The sequence below is a fragment of the Homarus americanus genome, unplaced genomic scaffold (assembly GCF_018991925.1).
Source record: "Homarus americanus isolate GMGI-L3 unplaced genomic scaffold, GMGI_Hamer_2.0 scaffold33468, whole genome shotgun sequence".
Lineage (NCBI taxonomy): Eukaryota > Metazoa > Arthropoda > Malacostraca > Decapoda > Nephropidae > Homarus > Homarus americanus.
Window position 1 is genome coordinate 1,921,605 of NW_024714177.1, and position 18,543 is coordinate 1,940,147.

The 18,543-nt window shown below is 35.8% G+C and overlaps 1 protein-coding gene across 3 annotated transcripts; it reads left to right on the forward strand.

The window, feature by feature from the left end:
* The first annotated feature begins 1,321 nt into the window (after positions 1-1,321).
* LOC121876587 (probable serine--tRNA ligase, cytoplasmic) lies at positions 1,322-17,199 on the forward strand. Of its 3 annotated transcripts, none has more exons than XM_042381800.1 (13): positions 1,322-1,520; positions 3,695-3,765; positions 5,405-5,674; positions 7,492-7,602; positions 7,824-7,955; positions 9,047-9,161; positions 10,363-10,541; positions 11,587-11,714; positions 12,688-12,778; positions 12,954-13,143; positions 13,619-13,716; positions 14,373-14,502; positions 15,548-17,199. In XM_042381800.1, the coding sequence occupies exons 2-13, from the start codon at positions 3,724-3,726 to the stop codon at positions 15,640-15,642; spliced, it is 1,581 nt and encodes a 526-aa protein (XP_042237734.1). In that variant the 5' UTR covers positions 1,322-1,520; positions 3,695-3,723; the 3' UTR covers positions 15,643-17,199. The 3 variants fall into 3 exon arrangements, with proteins under 3 accessions (XP_042237734.1, XP_042237728.1, XP_042237743.1); XM_042381794.1 differs by lacking the exon at positions 1,322-1,520 and adding an exon at positions 2,111-2,328; XM_042381809.1 differs by lacking the exons at positions 1,322-1,520; positions 5,405-5,674 and adding an exon at positions 2,112-2,328.
* Positions 17,200-18,543: the final 1,344 nt, after the last annotated feature.

An 18,543-nucleotide genomic window follows, 5' to 3' on the forward strand; every position in this document is an offset into this window, starting at 1 on the left:
TTAGGTTACCATCAGTTCTGCATATTCCTTTACTGAAACTGATTGACATTGTGGGGTATGAGATGTTTGGTTCACACTCAGGATGGGATGGAGAAAGGAAACTCACAATGTGCTCTCTATATACATGTTGTATTGGATGTACAATGCAGCTTGGTGCTGGGAAGGCAGCATGGTTACAAGCGTGATGTAGAGAGAGCTGGTTGGTGAGGACGCTCAGAGAAGGACAGCTTGTGGGTCGCCATGCTCGCCAGCGGGAGAGAGGACCGCCAGGCAGGCGGAGGAGCGAGGACCGCCAGGCAGGAGGAGGTGTTGCTGGCTGCGGCTGTAGGTAGAAAAAGAGAGATCACCACGAGGTCAGGTCTTAAATAGCGGGGGTAGGCGTGGCTTAGCAGTTGACCCCCGCTCCGTGGTGTATGGCGGCGCTGGTTGACCTAGACCACGAGGCATACACTGGGGAATTGGTGGGGTCGGCTAGGCAGCGACAAACAGCGTTTGTAGGGGAGAATTCCACTACAACATATTAACCTTAAAAAATGTGAGAATTCGATAGTTAACTTTTCTTTTTTTCCTGTGACTTTTTTCCTGTGACTTTTTTTCTGTGACTTTTTTACTTGGATTCAGGTGCTGCTACCTCCTCAAACCTACAACCCCACACCACGCAAGTTGTGTTAAGCAACGACATCTGTCCTCTCCCACTAAAATCCTCTCTTTAAACTTCACTGAAACTCCTCCTCCCCCCGATAGCCAGCGAGCCGATCAGTGGTGAAGAGGAGGCGAGCGCCTTGGAAACAATGACATTTCTAACCACATCCTGCAAAATACAGTGTACTTAGCAAATGCTGAAGCTCATGAGAATAGGGGGGGGCGGCGGGGTTACTACTAAGAGCAGAGACGTTACCGAGAACAAATTCGGGCGTACCATCGGTAAGGAGGCGTATCACATGTCCCAACGGGATGAAGAAGCTGCACTATTTGAGACAATTTGAGAAGGACCTACCTGTAGGTGTGTATGTTGATAATGAGCTGAAGTTCTCGGGCCATTGCGAGAAGAAGGTAAATCAGGCAAATAAATTATTAAGTCTTATAAAAAGGTCATCAGATATCTAGACGGTCCGTCCCTCATAACGATCTTCAAGAGTCCCCGAAATATGATAGGGACTGTCACTTGGTTGAAAATGTTCAAAGGAGGGCTAGCAGACTGGTGCCTCAACCTTCCTGAGAGATTGGAGTGCCTGAACTTGCCTAGCTTATACTAGACGGGCAAAGGGCGACCTAATTGAGGTGTTTAAGCATCTCAAGGGGCACTACTCAGTCGAGTGTCCTTACTTGGAGCTGGCGGACGCTCGCCCCACAAGGGGTCACAGCTCAAGATTAAGGAAGCTGCAAGTCCAAGAAACTGTGAGAGCAAACTTTTTCGGAGTGAGGGTTGTGAACTCTTGGAACAATCTACCAGAGAGTGTTGTGACGGCACCGAGTGTGAGCTCTTTCAAGACCACAGGACTTGACCAAAACTGGAGCAGGTTAGGATTGCTCGTGTAGCTTGATACAGTTAATTGGTTCTGTTCCTATTTTTTTAACTTTGGACTGTGTGCACTGTTAGTATACAGTAGGTTGTCGGTTTGCAAGTTATTTTGCACAATTACCAATTCCGCAAAAAAAGTATTATACACACATATATATATATATATATATATATATATATATATATATATATATATATATATATATATATATATATATATATATATATATATATATATATATATATATATATATATATATATATAACCAAGGCCTTGGACATGATGGTATGTGGTGGTTGTTATAGAGGCTGGTGAGAGTGTTCGCCAGCAAGGACTGTATCGCATTAACTCCTCACATCGTGTTGTCTTGCGTCAGCCGCGTGTATCTCCAAGTGAACAAGACAACTGATGTTATTTTAATACCACGAAAATTTACCCTAAACACTCTAAATTTGTCATATTTTTCAGTATGATATAAATAATACAATAAAAATCAATAAAAAAAATCTCAAAAGAACTTGATTAGTGTAGTTGTTTTTACTAATTTTTCGTGAAAATGTAAAGGGAGTTAGCGACTATCTTCGTGGTACTCTTTAAACATTAGCACCTCTGTTTGGTTACGGGTGTACGCGGCGCTGCATCAGCTGGGCCAGTGACAGTGAACCGGGGAATATGTTGGATATTGTTTTATTTCGCGTGGATCAAGGGGGCAACCCTGATATTGTCAGAGAATCACAGAAAAGACGATACAAGGATGTATCGACCGTGGACAAAGTAATTGAACTAGACACAAAATGGAGAGCAGGTAGAATACTTGTTGGTCTTATAATTTCCTCATGTTCCCAGTTATATTGTCTAGTTAAACCTGGCTTTGCTTTTTACAAATAATTGTGGGTGAGGCAAGTGAAATACTATTGGTTTGCATAGTTTAAGCTAGTCGTGAGAATATTTACTTCTCTTCCCAAAATTTTGAGCACTAGAATATAGTAACGTACAGTATCGTGGTGTTAATGTGAATTATGCATGGAAAAGGGGAACGCACTCTTAAGCTTTACTTTAATTTGTAATTATACCACAAGACGATGAAAGACTCCAGGGAACTGAGGCTGAAGCTTCATATTATAGAGGAGAGTTCTTATCACAGCTGCTGCTTGGGTTTTGGCTCTACCATTTAATTTTTTCAGTATATGTTGAAAGGGTTTGGTGTTGGCTATTTTCTCACTTGTGTATTATGTTTTACTTTATTATATATATATATATATATATATATATATATATATATATATATATATATATATATATATATATATATATATATATAACCAACAAACACACACAAGTACAGATGTACAACGATGTTTTCCGTGCCCTCATTGAAATGTTTTATACATTTAAGTGTTTCTAAATGTAAATTGAAAAAGTCAAAGTCATGGTATATACAGATATTTATTATGCAGGACTTTCAGACTTCATTGTAGTCGTGCTCGGTGGTTCATTCGTGTAAAATCACATAATTAGTGTATGACAGATTGTTTTTCTATTTACATTTAGAAAAAACTTACAATAACCCAAAATACAACAGTAATGCAAAAAACACCATTGCAGTGACACTGCCAAACATCACAGGTTACCTCTGGGTACTCCAATTTCTTCCTGTACCGACACAGGACAATAAAATTTGTTACAAGGAACAGACCACCCATTTGAACGGCTAGTAAGGTGATAAATGGTGAAATGATAAATTAATTTAAACATTCAAGTGTGTATTATTTATTTGGTGTCACATTTCTAGACTTGCAACATATATTTTCTGAGGACATAACACATTTTATTAATTAAAAAATGTCATAATACAGTGGATGGTTAAGCAGTGCAGCTTTTGTAAATACTGTACTGTAGTTACCAATAAAAGGTATAGTTCAGTACGTATTACTGTACTGTACCTATCGGGTAAGTATCACATTTCTTGTCCTGTGCCTGAAGTAAAAATTTGATTCTTTGATTTTTAGGTTAAGGAAAAGTTAGTCTAATTTAAAAGAAATTGTTGAACTGTACAATGATTGTGTTATTTTTTGTAAGAGATTTTTGTATAAATCTCATCGGTGCCGAGTGGGAGAAGACGTATTGATAGATATCATTGTTATAAAATGTTAATTAATTTATCTCCTCAGCACGTCACAGAGGCGACCTCCTCAACAGAATGGGGAATGTCATCTCCAAGACTGTTGGGGAAAAGAAGAAGGTGAGAACAATAACTGGTAACCTAACTCCTTTTTACAGTATCTTTATTACTTATTTACTACAGTACAGTATACTGTCACAAATGTGTACTACCTCTTAATAGTTGATCATCATACTGTATTTCATTCTAACAAAATACGTTCTTGTACTCTACTATTTGCTTCTTATCTACAGTATATGTTTTTGCAATCCAGTTATACTTTATTTTTACATGACTTCAAAATATAACACAATGTTTTCATCCAGTGAACGTGGAACATTTTTTATATCCTGGCTCAAGGAGTGAGCAATGTAGCAGTTATGGTACATTGCCTACGTGTCTCCAGGGACATTATTTTTGCTAGTCTTTTCTACTACAAAATGTTAGTTTCCAGAATTTATTCCTAATCAGACATGTAAGTGGTCCTGGGAAGCCTGGCTGTCAGACTGTAGACTTTTTGGTTGTACCAGAGATGTCTGATCTAGGCTCTTAAAAAATTAGATTTCAAGATCAATCCCACATTTATGCTGTAAACTTTTAAGATTTTTTACCTGTTTACCTTCCTATGAACAACAATGAACAACACCCTTTCCATCTACTGTATATTGTTACAATACTAGACTATTATTTGACCCACCCAACAAAATTTATTCTTCAATCTAGTTCCCAGATATCATCAAGTTCAGTTATCTGTTAAAGGTAATGAAAATTATATTGAAGTTAAAATATAAATGATATACTGAACTGTATTACAAAATTAAAATAGCTGATGATTTAATTTTTTATTCAAAATCTATAAAAACCCCATAACTCAAAAATTTTAATAAATAAATAGAGTGCTGTAGTTCAGTAAATCCTCACTTAACAATAAAACCTAAACACAACAATATACTGTACTACTTGATCACTCTGGAGCACTAATAATACAATCACAAAAGATACTTATGGTTTGGGAGGCAGGGGATAAGATGTTGACCTCACAGCTTTTACTCTTCAACTAACTATGAAACCCACCAGTCTCCCACCTCATTACTAGGACCAATCACAGAGATCCACATACTGTACATAATACTGTACTTCTATACTAGGAATGCCAAGTCCTATACACCAGATATTAAACTCTGATGGCCAGCGCCATCTATTGAACAGATTTTCCCCTTTACCAAATCTACCTTACAGAACTCATGTAGTTCATCATAGCAATAGTACAGTATTAGGGATTATACAGGAATGGTAAGTTTCATAAGGGGAAAAGTCAGTGTAGATGTAAACATCTTAAATATCAGTTAGCATATGAATACTGTAAATAAATCCATTACTGCATCTTGCCCTCAATTTGATTGTAAGAAATAATTACAGGTTCAGGTATTGGTATTTATTTTTTCCTTCTTCATACTTATACAGTACAGTACTGTACATGCATATACATACTTAAATTCTTGAGAAGGAGAAAAAATGCTTTAAAGAATTTTCTTGTGTTTTTCATGCACACAGTAGAAGCCAGATTTTCCCATTGTCACAATTTAAGGGGCCAAGAAGAGTATTCCTAGCCAAATATTTTATTCAGCGGGAATTACTGTGCTTAACAACTATCAAAGTAAATACCATGTACAGTACAATACTGTAGTTAGGACTGAGGACAGTTGTGGTCTCATGTCAGGCATCGAGGGGAAAGGGCGAACAAGAGGTTGAACCATTGTGTGTGGCACCGGACCTGGATGCTCTGGAGAGCCAGCTGACTCAATATAGCTACGTTCATGGTCATATGCCATGCCAAATTGATCCTCTGTTGGCAGGGCGGCTCTCAGTATCCCCAACCCCCGAAATACACCCGTCTGTGTATAGATGGTTCAGCCACATGGCCTCTTACACAGCTGGAGAAATTAAGGCCCTGCCAGAGCCTCAACAACTTCCCTTCAGGGCTCCACTGGTAAGCGAGTGGCCCAAGTGAGTACAATTTAGCAGTGCTAAAGATAAAATTTTGGATGTGCAGAATGCTGAACTTTAGATTTATGGATATTTTTTTTTATCAACACCACACAATAAAGAGTGACATTTGAAAGGATAGAGTGAGAGCAAATACTTTATTCTTGAATCTTGGTAATTGGGTTAAAAAGGATATTGAATTTAATCAGAATTACAGGAAACTTATGGCATTCATATTGTACATACCGGGTACGTACTGTACTGTATAACCTGCCATCATTCAATGTGCATCATCATCTGTCGCTCTCCAATTTTGATTTGGTTTGTTTTTTCTTTTTTCCAAATGTTCTGCAGTAAATTGAAGTATGTGTTGTCCTTCCTTTGCCATATTTAATTCTAACTTTCCTGCTTTGCTTTATTGCTCTTTCCATTTTCAAGAAAGGAGTTTGTTACTAACCATTTGAAATTTTGCATTACACTTCCTATTTTTACTGTCTTGTGCAAGTGTAACTTGTTATAATCCATATTCAGTAACTCTTTATTGTCCCTGTTCATAGATTATTTGGTATGACACATAGTAGTCACAGTAACCGTGTTTTGTCCCTTCAGTTACCTTCTTCGCTCTTTGACTTGTACTGTACAGTATTAGATCTCTCACTCATCATACTATATTGCTTAGTTTTCAGTACTCATTTACCAAATTTGCTGACACAATAAATTACTGTAGTTTTTCTATATTTTTTTCAGTACTGTACGTAGTATTTTTATTTCATTTGCACGACAAAGCCATTGAAGTTATTTATTTTTTAAATCTTGATTTTAGAATTTCACACTGCAGTACTGTACTCTACTGTGTTTGACTCTCTTATCAATCAATCTCATTTGTTTCTTAGCATGAGATATTCAGTCTTGCATTCCCGTTGCACTATTTTCATATTAAAGCTTCAAAGTCGATATCCTTGTTTTTGTCTCTTTGTTTATTCTATCTCATTGAAGGCAGAGTTACTGTACTGTATATACATACCACTGATTAGTTTGTAATACAGATTGTGTTTTGGATGCAATACCACTGTATGGAACCACCAATGCTATAAACTGAGGTTCCTCACTACTGTTTATAGTATCATTCTTGCGTGCCTCATCACTGCTTTCATAACTCACAATATAGTTTGAGTCAACCTAACAGTTGTTGTGCTCATACCAGATTAGTGACTGGCATACTGTACTTTACTTGGAGATCCCTGCCAAACCATTTACTGTACCAATGTTTTTTATAAGCTCCAATGTGTCTACAAACTTTTACAATAAGTTTCTACCGTCCTCCAGTCTGTTCTGTGTATTATTTGTTGCACAAGTTATTAAAGACAATTAATTTGACAAATACTTTTGCTACACCAGCTGTGTCCTAATCCACAATAAATTAATTTGAAAATGTACAGTGTAACCAATATACCAGTAACTAATGCTTATGTAAATTTGCATATGGACACTTCTCTTGATATGAAGAATTATTTTATTTTTTGCATGTATGTCCAGTACTACTGCAAAACAGTGTTGTAGCCAATAAGAAAAGATTGGAACATAAATTCTTGTTATGCATGACCTATGAGACACCCTATACTATGCATTAATACTGAGTATGTTTTGCTTCATAATAAATCTTAATTGAATGCCTGAGCTCATCATTTAAGACTTACTGGGTGACTATCATGTTAACTAAATGTTTTGTAATAAGTGTTTATCATTCATTTAGATGTATACTGTATTATACATACTACTGTAACTAAAACTCTTGATCATGGTTTCTTTTACAACTTTTAGGCAAAGGAAGCAGAGGGCACTGACACAAAAATTCCTGATGAAATAAAAGAAAAGTTAACAGAACTTACAATGGACCTACTCCGGCCACTCACAGTCTCACAGCTGAAGGAGGTAAGTCACTACTGTATTTCTAATTTAGTTAATTTAGTACAGTACAGTTAGTCCATTTAACAAAGCATTGTGTACTGCATTAAGATTATTGGATAAAATATTAGTTCTCAGATGTTTTAGATTAAGAGAATCTAAATACTGATATGAAAGTATTATGCTTTGGATTCATATATTTTATCATACTGTTGTGTTTCATATAATGAAATCTGTCTTGTTATTAGGTGAAAAAGCTTGTAGACGAGGCTATGAACCAGAACAATGAAGACTTAGTAAAGACGGAGAGTGAGAGGGATGCTGTCTTGAAGGAGATTGGAAATATTGTATATGAGGATGTTCCTGTCAGCCAAGATGAGGTTAGTTTTCATTTGGATTACTATAGAAGGTTTTGATTTAGATACAGTAAGGTCCTGTTGAACGAGAATTTGGCTAAGTGTTGTGTTGTATTGTATGAAAATTCATTGATTTGTCTTCTATTTGATTTAATGAGTAAAATTCTGAGTGAACCAGCTTGCATTATCATTCTTGGACTTGGGTTAGGTATCTTTTGTCTGACTGGCCAGCTGGGCTGGTGCAATTAGGGTGATTGAGGCTTGGCTAGCCAGGGAGTCTAAACAACATGTTATCATTTGTTTTCTGGGTGCAGTTCAGTATTACCTGTGCACTCTTGTTGTCCACAGCTCTCTTTCCTCACTCGGAAATCTTTGTGGATTCTGATGAGGTGTGCTGCTCTTAATGATTTTCAAAACAAACACAAAAGTAATATTACTGTACTGAATGCAGTAGTGCTAAATGAGGACATAAAGTGCTTAGAGTCAAAGATTGTTTTGCCTTCGACATGGTCGTAGCTTCGCATGCCTGCCAACTGACTTGACCCTCCACTTCTTTATATTTCTTTTTCTTTCAATTCTTCAGTTCTAAGTAAATTAGCATAAATCATAAATAAAGATTAAGAAAGTAGCATATTACTGTTGCATTTTGTTTTTTTGTGAAAACCTTAATATAAATTTGGAAAAATTGGGCTTTGTGTATCTGGGTGCTTATGTCCTGACTGGCAATGCATGGTAGAGTAGGTAACTGCATTGTCTATCACTCACAGGGCGATTGTAATTACAGCACTTGGTGAGTATTTAGAGAGAAAATGCTAGAATTTATTTAACTACCCTTAAACAGCGATAGTCTTCATATTATTAGATGACATAAATTGCTGATTCCGTAAATTAGTGGATATAAGTTATACTGTATCTCGTTTCAAGAATTATCTTTACAACTCTACTCGCTAAGTCCTGAGTATGGATGATCATAGTTATCCATGGACTCCAGATTAAACAACAGCTTTGTAATATTACGCTACAAAATAGTAATTTAAAATATTTTGTCTACCAGTGGCATAAAATTAATCAAATTTATTGTATATTGAATGTAATTATATTTCCTTTGATTTTAGGACAATAATGCAGTTGTGAGGACATTTGGAGAAGAAAGTAAAAAAAAATATTCTCACGTAGATCTGATTTCCATGATTGGAGGATCAGACTCGAAGCGTGGATCTGTCACATCAGGTTTGGACAAGTTTGTTTTTGAGTGTAATGTGTTGATATATAGTATGATAATGAGTGATGTTTGTCTTCACCAAAACTGGTAATCATGGTGAAATTAAACTTGAAATAAGAAACTTAAACCTTGGTGAAATTAAATTCCTCTAAAACACTACAAAACAGGTACAGGTACATTATGTCAATGCTGTTGAAACCTGAAGAAATTCAGTTTTATATTCAGAATAGGTTTATGGTTAATGCATGTTAACTCCATTGCTGATTGAACTTCCTAAAAATTTCACCTTCCCTTTTGTAAAAATACATTAAACCCTTGTAATATCAGACAAATTTGGGATAAGGTTGCTTCAAAACGAATAAATTTCAAATTTTGGACAGGGGTTCCTGTGAGAACATATTGCTTTTGATTAATGCAATGTTACTTGTCTTGTGCCTCTCCCCCATGCATGAGTATGGTAACCAGCCAATACCCTGTTAAATAATTATACTGTATACAGAAATTAGATTCCTGTGCACCATCTTCATATATCCAAAATTTTTGAAATTTCATTTTATTTTATGAACATTGTTTGAATGTCATGAAATACTGTAGTGGTTAAATATAGTTATGGGGCAGGTAGCAGAATTTAGAGTGGAACACATAGCAAATTTTTTATTTAAGAGCCTATCTATTAGAGACAATGTAAATACTGGACAGGCTTGAGCCAGTTGGGTTAGCATTTTAATACTTAATAGTTTCTGAAGAAAAAAAACCTCAGCAAAGTGCCTAAATTTAGTTGGTAAATTTGGACACTTTGGATAATTCTGATCCTTTGGGTAATTTAACAAGGGTAGTAGACCTCCAAAGCTGTCGAACAATAGAGGTTTGGGTGTACCTGCATTGGATTTATTCATTGTCCTTGAAGTGTTAGAATGAATCCAAAATAATGTCTGAAATTGCAAGGTTTTTCTGTAATTCATCATCCTGTCTTTGCTATCTATCCATATGGTGAATATTTTGTTATGCTATTGATTTTTTATACAATGAAAGTGAATAGTGTGCAAAGTGTTTTTTTTTTACAATCTTTCAAGCCTTTTCTAGTTATTAGTGATGATGGCAAGGATCAAGAGCAACACAGAGCATGCCTTACCTGGTATTGTGTGTTGGAAATAATTTATTGGGTGTAGTCTGTGAAGAAGAATAATATCCATTAATTTATCCTACTAGGGGGTCGTGGATACTACTTGATGGGTCCAGCAGTGTACTTGGAACGTGCTATTGTTGAGTTAGCCCTAAGTGTCTTGAACAAGAAGGGCTACAATCCCATCGTTACTCCATTCTTCATGCGTAAGGAGGTTATGCAGGAAGTGGCGCAGCTCTCTCAGTTTGATGAAGAACTCTACAAAGTAAGATAATGAAATTTATTCTTCATTGACTGATTCAACAGATTGTATGGGTGACACTTTTTATACACCTACATAATGTGAAGGGTATAATTGTATGCCTCTGTTTGTTCATATGTTAACATTTTAAATCTGATCCATAACTCAAGTTCCAGTGTTCCTTTGGTGACAAATTGTTTCATTTTAGGTTTAGGGGTAACTGCAGATAACCCTGTGGATAATATCACATTTGTAGTAAAGGGTATTTATTATACGCATACAGTAAACCTTCGATAACCCGGGCCTTGCCGAGTTATCCCAAATTTCGACTTATCGAAGCACTTCTCCCTTCTACAAAAATAAAACAATAAAAAATTATTGACCCATATATGTGTACATGTATTTACTAAATGTAAAAAAGTAACACTTACCAGCACTACAGGTGAAGAGTGAAGCATCATAGTAGGTGATACAGAGGCATAGTAGGTGACACAGAGGCATGGTAGGTGACACAGAGGTATGGTTGGTGATGCAGGCAGCCAGATATCTCAAGATTTGCCCATATAATTTTACATATCTCTGCATTTCCTGAGTTATAATAATACATTCCGAGACCATATCCATGCCAAGTTATATGAAATTCTGAGTTATCAAATGCCAAGGTATCGAGGGTTTACTGTATATTTTCTTTGGTGATTCAGACTGTGTAGTGGTTGTGTTGTCTATCGGTAAAGGTGATGGTTAATGTTGTGTGAGAACTGCTGGGGAGTCATTATGTCTGTCTTGGAGGATATATAGGCTGGTTGAGTATTGTATGTACTGTATGTCATTTTATTCTTAAAGGCCTTTTATTTTTCAGTCCTTCATCCTCAACAACATTGCTATTGCTCTCTCCCATATCAGTATTTTAAGAATAACTATAACATACAGTATGCACACACCCACTTCTCTCTCTCTCTCTTTCTGTTTTAAAGGAATCCTATTAGATTTTAATGTGATTACAGTATCTTGTTGGTTGTCCATATTCCTAAGTAATTTGCAATTTATTGTTAACTTCCATAATGAACAGGTACTGGGTAAAGGTGATGTACCAGGCTCAGACCAAGTAGATGAGAAGTATCTGATTGCAACATCAGAGCAGCCCATTGCTGCCTTCCACCGTGATGAGTGGATACCAACTGACCAGCTGCCCATAAGGTGAGTGCATTAATTATTTTTATTTTATCTCTATTACCTTATTCATTAAGTGCTTTAGTAGAGGATTATTATGTTTAGGCCAATGATATAGTAATCAGTTATTTAGTTGTTTGTTAACTTTTAAGTTGATTGGTGGCTTTCTTTCAGAATTATACATCAATGTATAGGATTAATGTTGCTACAAGTATTGAGATTTGTTTAAACTTGCGGGATGGAAAAGATATTTAATTTTCCAAAAAACAAAGGTGAGTTAGTATCCACAGCAGTAATTGCACCATGTTGCTTCACCTACTGCATGGCTCCTGCTAATGAATCACTGTATCTAAATTAAGTTTGATGTTTGTTTGTATTTCTGCAACTCTTAGCGGTTTGTTACTGATAAAATCATAATTCATGGATGGTTTGTTTTCATTCGTCAGAGCCTAGGCACACTACAGCTGTGTCACAAATCCTGAGTGAAATTAAGAATCCACACTTAAATACTTCACCCACTCACCAGTCTATCTGCAGTAGATTATTGTCGAATCTACCACACCTGGACATTCCAGAACATACACCCATTCATTCTGTCTCCAGCTAGAATGATTTAAAAACTCAGAGAGGTGTCCAACTGGCCTTACAACACATTACAGGCCACCATTCAAGGCATGCTGAGGGTGGTGTGGCACTAGATTTTGGGGGCATGGTGATATTGGCAGGAACCTCCACAAGACATATTTGGGCCAGTTAATACATTTGTTATGATTAAATAAACCTATATGTTGTATTTTCATCAATCAATCTTTTTAAAACTCAGTCTAACGGCTGTGGATGCATTAAAATCAGGAAATTTAATTTTAAAAACTTCCATACATCTGTCGTCATATTTTGCAAAATTACAGTATACTGTACAGTGTTGTAAAATACTTTATTGTGTTGGTGTAATGGTCAGTTGTAGTCAATCTTCAATTATTCTGTCTCTTTGGTATTTAAGATACGCTGGATTGTCGTATTGCTTCCGCCAAGAAGTTGGATCACATGGACGTGACACCAGAGGTATCTTCCGTGTACACCAGTTCCAGAAGGCGAGAAAATTTTTATACAGTATTTGAGATCTATGATATTTAGCAATTACCGTTAATAATTTTATTTATTTAGTAGTTACATTTATTTCATCTTCTGCCTCCCCTCCTTTGATTCCTACACACCAGTACATCCCCATAGCCATACTTTGACCTTATCGCTGGTATAATGTTTTAGGTGGAGCAGTTTTGCCTGACGTCCCCTCATGATGGTGCCTCTTGGACTATGATGGATGAAATGATCACAAATGCAGAGGAATTGTGTAAAATGTTGGGTTTACCGTATCGTCTGGTCAATATAGTGTCAGGAGAACTCAACAATGCTGCAGCTAAGAAACTTGATCTTGAAGCTTACTTCCCTGGTTCAGGTGAGTTTATAGTTCAGGTGGAATTCAATTAAAAATGGGGGGGGTGAAACTTAATGTGCTCACAGAAAAAGGCAATCTGTAATGTTTATAAATGTTCTTTGTAAGTAATTGATAAGGTGTAAGGGTCCCAGTTGATGTACTGTATATTAGTAAACTTTGCTTGCCTAGGCAAATAATACATATTCATTCCTTACTCTATTGTTTTTCAAATATCCTGTAATGATTTTCAAACTATCCATCTGTACTGCTTCCAGTCTTGACATACTGTACCAGTACTCTATAACACACGAGTTTCACATTATTATGCAGGTGTTAGAACAAGCACTACTTAATGCAGTCTACATGTACACTGTATTCTCTGATTCATGCATGTAAATAGAAATTCTTTTGGTTTCATTGTTTTAGAGAGTACAGTATACAACTGTCATACGAAATTTCATTTGATTCGACTTCATTCATCTGACAAATTCCTCAGGAGCGTACCGGGAACTGGTCTCATGTTCGAACTGTCTTGACTATCAGTCCAGGAGGCTCAAAGTTCGCTATGGAGCAACTAAGAAGATGAACACAGCTGTAAGTCTGCCATTTTGAACATTATATATTTGCAATATTTACTGTTATTCATCATTAATGATTAATAATTATTGTATAATGTACTGGTCTATACAAGTTAGTGTTAATGTAGAAAATGTATGCATGTATTTAGAGAAGCTTGTGTCTGTTACCTATATGCATGGTGCTCTTGGGAGATGATCAGTATCACACCTGAGGCTTTAAGAAATATTTGTACACTTTGCTCAAGCCTCATATAATTGATTGGCTTTACGTCTTCACTGGTTAATGCAATGCACTGGAGAGATTGGGTGAGAAGGTGAGGTGAGGTGAGGTGTTTGGGAGCTTGCATGTGTATGTTTGTGAAGGGTTGTTAATGCTTTTTTCAAAATTTTTGCCAGTTTATTATTTGTGTGAATATTTTATACATTTACCTAATGTGTGAAGTAAAAGTAATAGTTTTTTCAGGGATATAAAAGAATATTTTACTAATAATAGCCCCTTGTGTACGGGCACTCCTCTGAGTAGAATAAAATTGTCTGGCATTAGCCAAATAAAATATTAAAAGTGGCATCCCCATAGAGAAAGGGTTAGACATTATCATAATTTTAAGTTGTTGGTGTAGGTACTTTGAATGCTGCTAAGAAAATCCTTCTTATTATGTATTTGTTCCTTAGGTTGAGTATGTGCATATGCTTAATGCTACCATGTGTGCCACTACCCGAGTAATTTGTGCATTGTTGGAGAACTACCAGACAGAGGACGGCATCACTGTGCCAGAAGCTATCAGGCAATACATGCCCAATGGTAGGACTAATTTCTGATTATTATTTTTATCATATGAAATGGGATGTAATACAAAAGCCACTTACTTTATATGCTCACTTACACATATACTGCACATAAATTCTTAATAATTTGGCATGCTAGAGGCTTTATATATTTAGCCAGTTTCTCAATTTTTGCCTCAATTATGGCATGATGCTCATATATTGTACATACCTACAACCCAAAACTTCTGTTTACACTAATCACTGCTAGGTTTTTAGCTGGTCAATAATATAAAATTACCCAAGCAAAATCATGTTGAATCTAAAGATGTCTTTAACGATATATATAAGGTACACAGCTAACCAGCAACAACTGTGTGTGGAGAGACAGACAAACCTAAGCACTAAAGACCAAGACCTACATCACTGTTGTGCGAGAATTTCAGTAATGTCAGATGCTTGGGACTTAACCCTTGCTGGTTTTCCAAATGGATACTCTCATAATAATAGCAAAAGCATATCTTATATTGATATGATTACCAGATTTTTCAACTCAATATTTGTTGTAAAAGATGATACTGTACTGTACTTATTTAAATACTGTATAGAGTACAATGAAGAAATACATTTATGAAATGAATAATACAATATATGCACCTAGTGTAAAATAGTGCTAAGCTCCTTTATAGAGACTCCCTTGTCAAGTTCATGTACTAGTTTTGCTGTGTTAAGTGACAGGTATTTGCATTTTGCAGGCTGTGTCCTTTTTGAACCACTTGATGAACTTTTAAAAGGCACAATGATGATATTTGAGAAATAATGTTAAAAAATAGGCACAGTTAAGGTATACCAACAGGAAAATGAACAAACAAAAGTTGGGTACTGTACTTGGGTAAACAGAGATGACAGTTCCAGCTGATTTGGGGACCAAAACAAATGCAGCACCAATACAGTCAATTATTCCAGGATTCTGTTGATATGAGAAAAGGGATTCAAATTAAGAAATAACCAAAGCCTGTTAAGATTATTAAATTTTTTTATGTGTATTTTAGTTATTAATATTCAGTCTTAATCCTTTGCAGATTACAAGGAGTTCATCCCCTTCAAATTTCCAGCACCAATTGATGAAGAGGCAAATAAGAAAAAGAAAAAGGGGAAAAATAAGCAAGAAGAGTAAGATCTTAGTGGGGGAAAAGTACATTTGGAAACTGCTTGAGTAGATATTAAATCGGTCATTGGTTTTTCGTTTAGGGTTCAGTATATTAATATTTTCATTACACATAACTTTTCCATTCCATTTCCATCACTTGCAATTTTAGAATCTTCCTTGGGTCATTAGTTACAGTTTTGTAGTAATTTCGGATTTAGATTTTTTAATTAGCAACAACACTCAAAATACCTTAACCAATAAATAGGTACTCTGTTTTTCATCCAGATTTACTTCATACCTAAAAGAATGTTATATATGGTAAAGGTGACATCTTCTGCATTTACCTCATCAACTTGTTATTTCCATTTATTGCTTGGTGAAACATATCTTAATGTTTAAAATATTTTTATTAATCCCAGTTTGGGCATTGATTGGAGTGGTTCATCATGTACTATCTTGAACAAAAGTTCACCCTTTCCGTGGTCCTCCTAAACCCTAAATGAGATAGAACAGTACACTCGCTCCAGATGACAGTCAGGGTTAGTTCAAAGACTCGGTCTCACCATGGGGTGAACTTTGTTCACTGTTGTGCTATAGAAATTTTTAGCCTTTATAGTCCGAGACGTTAAAAAGTTTACACTTTATCATGGCTTCAGCATCTTGCAAGTTCAGTGCATAAGGTTAACCTTCAGACTTTTTCCTGTTATTCAATCATAATGAATTATGGCAGAAGAACTTGAGATAAAAAAGTACAATATAAACTTTTGACTGAGTGAGGAATCCTAAATGTCTGACGTATGTAAAGAAAGGACAAGTTATGGTTTGAGAATTAGAAATATACTCTGTATCTCATAATGGGTAATGCTTCGAAGGAAAAAATGCAGCATCTTACGTTATTTTCGGGATGTCGCATGAAACGTTCAAACACCTTTACTACCTCCAGTGCATAGTACATGACATTGAGATTAATGACCAAGTAATGTCTGTGAGAATATGACGTACCAGTTACTTAAAAGTATTATATTACATTTACAGAAATGAGATACAAAATAGAACAAGTAATGATAAGTTATAGTATTTACCATATGAGACTTTTGGGTGTTAAAGCGGATCAAGACCTCATAAGTAAATTAGAAAATTTTTATCAAGTGCTATACTGTACAGTATATACTTAATATATACATAATTGAACATCCTTCTTTGTATGAAAAATTACTCTCTAGTTACTGAAACATTAAATTTACTTATGTAAGTACACATTTCTTTAATTCAAAGTACTGTATGGGTACCCATGAAACAAATGAACTTTTTTCCATACTGTACCTACAACTTCACAGAAGTACCTATTTGTTTCATAGCTGCTCATTATGCCTTTCCTATTTCTCATACTCTCACAATCCTTTTTTCTCTAATTTGCTTCTGGTTTCTATCTCACTGTAGCTACTTATGATCCACAATTTGAATATAATAATTCTTATCAGCATATTGTTGATTTTAGTATTTGGTACATAGGCAAGTTTGGTACAACTATGACCCCTGTAATGTTTATACCATTTAAAAATAAAAAAAATGCTGTAATGGTAATTTGCATTTTTCTAACCTATAGTTACTCCCAGCAACAACGGACTGTATTGAAGAGTGGCTGGAATTAAGAGAAAACAGACCTGCTCTTCATTTTGTTATCCATTTACTCTCATCCCCATTAACCACTTAACCACTATACTGATACACCTCTGCTTCTGTGATGTACTTTCAGATCTCTCTTGGTCTTCCATTCTCTCCTCTATCATCCACCTGAGAATTATGTACTCGGCCAGTTTTTCACTTCATTTTACTCATCACATCATTTCTCCTACCCTATTGTAAAAAAAAAAAATTGAATGTGACCTTTGTCCGAGAGACTCAAACAGTTGTGGATGCTTTCCGAGTCAAAAAAGACACACATTATGTATGAGGCAATGTTAGCTGATTCACAGCACCAGTACCTGCCAAAGTAACATGAATTTTTAATTAATGAGGGTACAATGTGCTTGCTCCTGTAGTTTTTAAGCGGATTTTTGGGTATTTTATTTTTTGTTACTTTGGGTGTACAGCCAGTCCTCGCTTTATGTTGTGGTTATGTTCTTGTAAACCACAATGTTAACAGAATAAATTTTTCCCATAAGGAATACACAAAATACACTATAGTTATGTTCCCAGCCTCCTTTCGCACCATAAAATACATTACAAATACAGTATATAAATTCAATGGAATTTTTATAGGAAATACTGTACTGTGTATATTATACATCCAAAAAGATAAATACATTAGAAACTAAATTAATGTTTAATTAATAAGATAAAACAATTATTTTGTACTGTACAGTACTCACCGATGGGCCTTAATCTTGTCTGTGTTGGTCTGGATACTACACACTGTTGTGGGGGTTAGGCCCAACACTACTCCAATGTCCACAGCACGTTCACCTTTATTAAAACGGTTTAAAACATCCATTTTTGTAGCAAGGCTAATAGTCTTGCGTTTCTTCTTCACAACACAAGTATTACTACCACTTGATGGGGGCTTGGAAGCCATTTCGATGGGTTACAGTACTGTGTTTGCAGCTCAAACACTTAAAACATGTCCATACATTGCGGAAGCTCATGAAAGACTGGGAAGAAGATGCTTGGGGACACCAGGATGTTCCTCTTCCTAGTCCATGAGAGAAAGCGTAGTGTGGCGAGAGGCCATATTCTGCATACCATACAAAGCAGCCCGTGCTGGGTGAAGACATTATAATGAATCTGGCAGGTTGTAAAACAATGTTGTCGTAACCATGGGTATCTAATGAGTAGGAACGTTATAATGAAACAAAGTTGTTTGGGACAACATTAAGCAAGGATTTATTGTACTTTACTTTATCCTCATTGGCACTAGCCAGTCAGGTG